The following is a 7052-nucleotide window of genomic DNA, read 5'->3' on the forward strand; positions in this document are numbered from 1 at the left end:
CTTGGTCACTCTTAAAACTCTCTCTTTATCTTTGGGTGGCAAGTGTGATTATAGTATGTCATAGTGACTTTCTTTTGGGATCTACCTTATGTGGGATTCAATGAGCATCTTGAATTGATATCTTCTCATCTTTCACAATATCAGGAAAGTTTTCTGCCAACAAATCTTCAACAATTCTTTCTGTATTTTCTGTTCCCCTTTCCTGTTCTGATAATCCAATCACTCATAGGTTATTTATCTTGATAAAGTCCCACGTGATTCTTAGGGTTTCTTCATATTTTTTTTTAATTATTTTATCTGATTTTTCTTTGAATATATTGGTGCCAGGTGTTTTATATTCAATCTCACTAATTCTGCATTCCACTTCCTCAATTCTGCTCCTCTGACTTTCAATGGAGTTGTCTACTTCTATAATTTTATTGTTTAGCTTCTGAATTTCTGATTACTGTCTGTCTATGGATTTTTCCAGCCTATTAAATTTTTCATTATGTTCCTGAGTAATATTTTTAATTTCTCCAATTGCTTTATCTCTGTGTTCCCTGGCTTTTTCTGTGTATTTCTTCATTTCCTACCCCATGTCTTGAAGGGTTCTGTATATTAATCTTTTGTATTCTGTCTCTGATAATTCCAGGAATGAGAGTTTGTTGAGGCGATCATGGTCTGTTTCTTTATGTGACTTGGTATTGACTGTTGTCTCCGAGCCATCTATAAATTATTCTCTTAGTTTATTTTGTTTGCTTACTATGTTGTAGCTTTTTTCTTTGTTTTCTTTTGATATGCCCAAATGAGTTGCTTCAGTGAGCTAGCTTGATTATTTTCACCTTTGGAGCTCTGACGTCCTGTAGCCAGATGGCTAGAGCTGTTATCAGTTATATCAGTCTAGGAGTCTGTTCACTTTTCTTGTTTGGATTCAGCTCAGGTGTTCAGGTAGCTGATCATCAAGTGTGTGGTACAGGCTCTGTCCTACCTTCTTAGAGTGGCAAGGGTGATTGGTGTAGGTACCAGTATCTGATTGCAGCAGGGTGTCACACTCTGAATAAGGCCAGAGGCTGGGAATCATCCACCAAGTGTTTCTGAGGAAAACTTGTCCCTATTCTCTAGAGTGTACAGATGGGTAGGTCCTGAAGATGGACCATGGGTACCCAATGTTTTTGATTGTAAGGACTGGAAGGTACCAGTTACCCTTGGACCACTGTCACGGGTGGCTGGGTGACCTGAGTGGAGCCACCAGTCCTTAGGCCCCTGATGTGGGTAGGTGAGGACCCTGTTAAATAGGTAAAGCAATGTCAAACATCAAACATCCACTTCTCTGCCGCACAGCTCAAATGGTTGAAGTCTGTCATCAAGGGCCTATTCTCCTGAAATAGGCCCACACACGTCCATGCAGATGAGAAAGTCATTCAAAGACCACAGACCATTTATGCCTGGACAGGAGCCACCTCTGTCCTGAGCTCCCCTGGTTAGAGGAGCTGGCAAATTATCTTTTCCTCCAATTGCAAACTCATTCCTTCTCCAAGGCCAGGGGGATGGCTCTAGGCACTCAACAGGGCCTATCTGAGGCTTAGCAAAATCAGCCACTGAAGCTGGCTTGGGAGCAGGGGGAGGGGCACAGTAAAACATACACAAGTACTTAGCTTTTGCTGAGAGAGCCGTTCTTGTCTGGTTCTGGAGGTGTGAGTAGGCTCTGTGGCTGGCTGCTTCTCCCCGAGGAAAGTGAGGCCAAACGCTAGTGCCAGCCCGCTGCCCAAGCTCCCGAGAATGGTGCCTGAGAACTCTCTGTGATTGAGGTCTGGTAACTGCTCTCTGCTTCTGAACCATCTCTTCCTCCCCCTACCCCTCACTTTGTTTTCTAAGCTTGCCTTTGTTGCTCAGGGCTCCTAGCTTGTCTGTCTATTCTGCTGTCTTGGCTCTGCCTCTCCTGTGACTTTCTATTGAGTTGTCTAATTCTGAAATTTTACTGTTAAACTTCTAAATTTCTGATTGCTGTCTTTCTATGGATTCTTACAGCCTATCAAATTTTTCATTATGCTCTTGAAGAACCTTCTTAATTTCCTCCACTGCTTTTTCTGTGTGTTCTTGGCTTGTTCTGTGTTTTGCCTGATCTCCCTCCTGATCTCTTGAAAAGTTCAGTAAATTATTCTTTTGTATTCTGCTTCTGGTAATTCCAGGAATACATCTTAGTCTGGAAGATTCCTTGATTCTTTGTTTTGAGAGCTTGTTTAAGATCTTGTGGCCTGCTCCTTTATGTAATTTGATATTGACTCTTGTCTCTGAGCCATCTATAAGTTTTTGCATTGTTATTTTATGTTTACTTACTGTATCCTACCTTCTTGCTTCGTTTAGTTTTGATATGTCCCAATAGGTTGCCTGAGATAGCTAGCTTGATCATTTGTGCCTTTGAAGCTCTAACCTCCTGTCACCAGATCTCTAGACCCATTGCAAGGTATATGAGCCTTGGAGTCTCTTCACTTTTCTTGAATGGATTCAGCTCAGGTGTCCAGTTATTCAATCACCAAGTGTGTGGTGCAAGCTCTGTCCTACAGTCTTAGAGGGGCAGGGGTGATTTCTGTAGGCTCAGGTATATGGTTGCAACAGGGGGTCATGCTTTCAGGAAGTCAAGGTGTTGACAATCAGCCCGAGTTTCTGTGAAGAAAATGAGTCCCTGTTCCCTAGAGTGCATAGGTGGGTGAACTCTGCAGCCAGACCATGGGCACCCAATGCTTTTGGTTGTAAGGACTGGGAGGCATCACCTATCCTTGGATCCCTGTCGCTAGTGTCTAGGTGGTGTGGGTGGAGACACCAGTCCTTAGGCCCCTCATGTGGGTAGGTGATGACCCTGTTTAACAGGCAAAGTGGTGTCAAATGTCAAAAACCCACCTCTTTACCACACAGGTGAAATAGTTAATGTTCCATCTCAGCCACATACAGTGTTGCAGCCTGTCAAAAAGGACCGAAGCTCCTGAAATGGGCTCACATAGGTCCATGCAGGGGTGAAAGGCATTCATTGTCGATGGACTATTTGTGCCCAGAGAGAAGCTGCTTCTGCCTTGAGTCCTACTTTAGAGGAGCCAGTAGATTATCTTTTCCCCCAATTGTTAATTTATTCCTTCTCCAAGGCCAGGAGAATGGCTCAGGAAGCACAGCACGACCCATCTCAGGCCCAGGGAATCAGACCACCACTGAAGCTGTCTTAGGGACTGGGGCCCAATAAATTAGGCACAAGTACTTAGCTTTTTCTGAGAGTGCAGTTATCTGATTCCAGAGGCATGAGTACACCGTGTGGCTTGCTGTTTCTCCCTGAGGAACTCGTGTCTTGAATGCCAACAGCTCTGCCACAGTCATGCCAGGAGATCTTGCCTGAGGGGCTCCAGTTCCTGCTGATCCAGGTCCAGCAGCTCCTTGCCCCTTCTGAACCATCTCTTCCCTACCTCTGGGACTCAGTCCAATTTTCTAATTTTGCCTTTGATGTTCAGGGTTCCTAACTTGTCATATAGATAATTGCTTCACTTGTTTTTTTCGGGTCTTTGTTTAACATGGCTCACCAGAAGCATCTGATTACTCCATCAGTTTGGCCCTGCCCTCTGTACTTCTTCTAAGACAATTTTTTTTTGTTGTTCTCTGGCACATGGCTCATTCAATATTCTTCCCCAATGCCATAATTTAAAGGCTTCAATTCATCTTCAGTCTTCCTCAATCATTGTCCAGGCTTTGCATTCACATGAGGCCATTGAAAATATCATGGCTTAGGTCAGGTGCACCTTACTCCTCAAGATGATATCTTTGATTTTCAACACTTTAAAGAGGTCTTTTGCAACAGATTTTCCTAATGCAATATGTTATTTGATTTCCAGACCACTGATCCCATGGGTGTTGATTGTTGTCCAAGTAAAGTTAAAACCTTGACAACTGCAATCTTTTCCTCTTTATCGTGATGTTGCTTACTGGTCCAGTTGTCAGGATTTTTGTTTTCTTTATGTTGAGCTGCAATCCGTAGTGAAGGCTGTAGTCTCTGATTTTCATCAGTAAGTACTTTAAAACATCTTCACTTTCAGCAAGCAAGGTTGTGTCATCTGCATTTTTCAGGTTGTTAATAAGCCTTCCTCCAATCTTGATGCCACATTCTTCTTCATATAGTCTAGCTAGTCTAATTATTTACTCAGCTTACAGATTGAATAAGTAAGGCGAAAGAATACAACCCTAAAGCACACATTTCTTGACTTTAAACAACAAAGTAATTCCTTGTTCAGCTTGAACAACTGCCTCGATCTATGTACAGATTTCTCATGAGCACAATTAAGTGCTGTGAAATACCCATTCCTCTCAAAGTATGTCCAAACTTTGTCATGATCCATGCAATCTAATGCCTATGGATAGTCAATAAAACACAGATAAACACCTTTCTGGTGTTATGCTTTAAGCCAAATCCCTGTGACATCAGCAATAAAAGAGATATTGTTGGGTATTAAAAAAGTATAAAGATATATCACCAAATTTATAGACAACGTTTTGTTTGTTTTTCCATTTCTCGTTTTTTTCAATTTTGATTTGATGGAATTGTTTTTCCAATTTTTTTTTCTAAGCTCAAGTAAAATAGGAACATGATTTCACATTGAAATCTACGAATCAAAATATATTTAAGGAGTTCTAGGTACTATCTGAGTCCCTACAAACTTATTTCTTTGTTCTTCCTCTAGGTAACATAATTATTTAAAATTTTGTGATTTATCACGTCATAATGGTTTTTTTTTTTTTTTTTTAATGGTGGGTTAGATGTTTAAATTCTCCTGTGATGTGTAATTGTTTATGATTTTAAATCTTGTTTGGAGGATGGATCAGCTTTGAGGCTTCAATGTGTTCCTTCCTACCATAATAGCCTTTTTCAAAAGAAGTAGAGTCCAAAGGGAAGATAGTATATGCTATTACCTTATTAGAAACTTTGGCCCCAAAGAGCAGGACTGAGGGACACATAAAGCAGGACACCTTTGATAAGAATATATTATAGAGATGGGTGCTGAAAAATTAGACTACATGCTTTATCTAATGTTATCATTTTTTAGACACTTGTGTCTCAGGATTAATGCTTTTTGGGGAGGAAAGGGGAAATAATTTACTCACTGGCTTTTTATCTGTCATTTGTCAAAGGGCCACTCTATTATAACATCAGTTTTCTTTTCTTTAAGTTAAAATATTTTACTCTCCCATCTTCTCCTTAATTCTAGATTTCCCTAGAAGCATACTTGCATTTACTTCTTAAATCATCAACTTATTGTTTTGGGCGGATGGTGGGAGGTGTTGTTTTTCATTAAAAAATTTAGGTATTTTTTCCATGATTATCTTCATGTGGTAAAACAGAGGAAATGTGATAGTACAGATTTCTTGAGATTTGGGAGGGAAAAAAAGAAAATGAACTTTGAAAAGAATATTAGTGTTGAAAAGTGAGAATTGTGATAGACCTATCAACAGGAATTTCATACAGAATTCTGTTGTGCGTGAACCATGTCTAATCAGAGAAATTCCAAGACGTTAATTATAGGAGCTCATCTGCAAATCTCCTGCATTTTTCTTCCTCAAGAATAATGGACTACCACAGTCAGAGGCTACAACCACTCAGTAAACCAAAAGAAAACTTACCAAAAGACTTTAATTGGCAAGAGTTTTCATGGGCTTGAATTATTTGATCACTTCATTTGGAAGTCCCTCTCAGTATTTTCTCATATGGTCAAATAAACTGTCAACTCCTTGTCAAAGTATTGCTATGGAGGTGGAGTAAATACTGTCATCACATACAGAATCTCATCCGTAAAGATCAAGGAGTGTACTTGCTAGTAAATACTCGGATCACGTACTCTCTGATTTGCTTGGTCCTTATCCCATAAATAACAGGGTTGAGTGCAGGTGGGATAACCACATAGATGTTGGCAACAAGGATGTGGATATAAGGGGGTATTTTTTGGCCAAACCTGTGAGTGAGGAAGGAGAAGATGGCGGGTGTATAAAAAACAAACATGACTGCAGCATGAGACCCACAAGTACTCAGTGTTTTGAAACGGGCATCTTGAGATTTGAGGCGGAATACAGCCTGGATGATATAGCCATAGGAGATTCCAACCAGTATGAGATCAAAGACAAGGAAGGAAGCAACAAAGAGCCCATAAATGGCATTGATTTGTATATCTGCACAAGCCAACTTGGCAATTCCCATGTGCTCACAATAGGTGTGGGCAATAATGCGGGCCTTACAAAAGGGCAAACGGTGGATTAGATAGCTAAAGGGTAGTGTGAGCACAGCTGCACGCAATGTGATACCCAGTCCAAGTCCTGCTAGCACCCATATTGTCAGGATGGTTGTATAGTGGAGTGGTGCACAGATGGCCACATAGCGGTCAAAGGCCATAGCCAGTAGGACTGCAGACTCCATTCCTGAGAAGGTATGTATCAGAACCATCTGGGCCACACAAGCTCCAAAGCCAATCTCATGAGCATCAAACCAGAAGATACCCAACATTCGGGGCACTGAGGATGTGGAGAGAGCCACGTCTATGGCTGACAATATAGCCAGGAAGAAGAACATTGGATCTCGGAGTGTTTTCTCAGTCCATATGACTATCAGAATGGTGGCATTGCCAATAAGAGCCATAATGTAAACAAAACAGAAGGGCAAAGAAACCCAGACATGGGCAGTCTCAAGTCCTGGGATGCCTAAAAGAAAAAACTTGGATGGATGGAACATCGTCGTGTTTTGATGAGTCATTCTGAATTTGGCTATAAGAGAAGATACAGTTCCTTCCTAAAAATGAATAAATAAAATTAAAAGAACAAAACATACATAGGAATAATTTTAAACAATTATTTCTAGGTAGCGTGCAAGAGAAGGCAACGATATTGCTCCTTATCTGTATAGGTCTATGAAAAAAATAAAAGAAAGATTTCTGACCCTGGATACAATTAGAATCCAAGGGTCACATCTTTTATGTAGATTAATAGCATAACCAATGCCAAGAGATTGTATATATCTTGCTCTGAAATTCTGTATACCCATTGTTACAATAATT

General features: G+C 40.6%; 1 protein-coding gene across 1 annotated transcript; it reads right to left on the reverse strand.

The window, feature by feature from the left end:
• Nucleotides 1-4967: 4967 nt before the first annotated feature.
• LOC100655401 (olfactory receptor 52J3-like) lies at nt 4968-6751 on the reverse strand. Its single transcript, XM_003421441.3, has one exon. The coding sequence runs from the start codon at nt 6749-6751 to the stop codon at nt 5807-5809; it is 945 nt and encodes a 314-aa protein (XP_003421489.1). The 3' UTR covers nt 4968-5806.
• Nucleotides 6752-7052: the final 301 nt, after the last annotated feature.

Source organism: Loxodonta africana, chromosome 7 (genome assembly GCF_030014295.1).
Source record: "Loxodonta africana isolate mLoxAfr1 chromosome 7, mLoxAfr1.hap2, whole genome shotgun sequence".
Lineage (NCBI taxonomy): Eukaryota > Metazoa > Chordata > Mammalia > Proboscidea > Elephantidae > Loxodonta > Loxodonta africana.

What these genes read in the sequence shown, in the direction of transcription:
- LOC100655401 (XM_003421441.3), bottom strand. Translation starts at nt 6,751, where the DNA reads ATGACTCATCAAAACACGACGATGTTCCATCCATCCAAGTTTTTTCTT.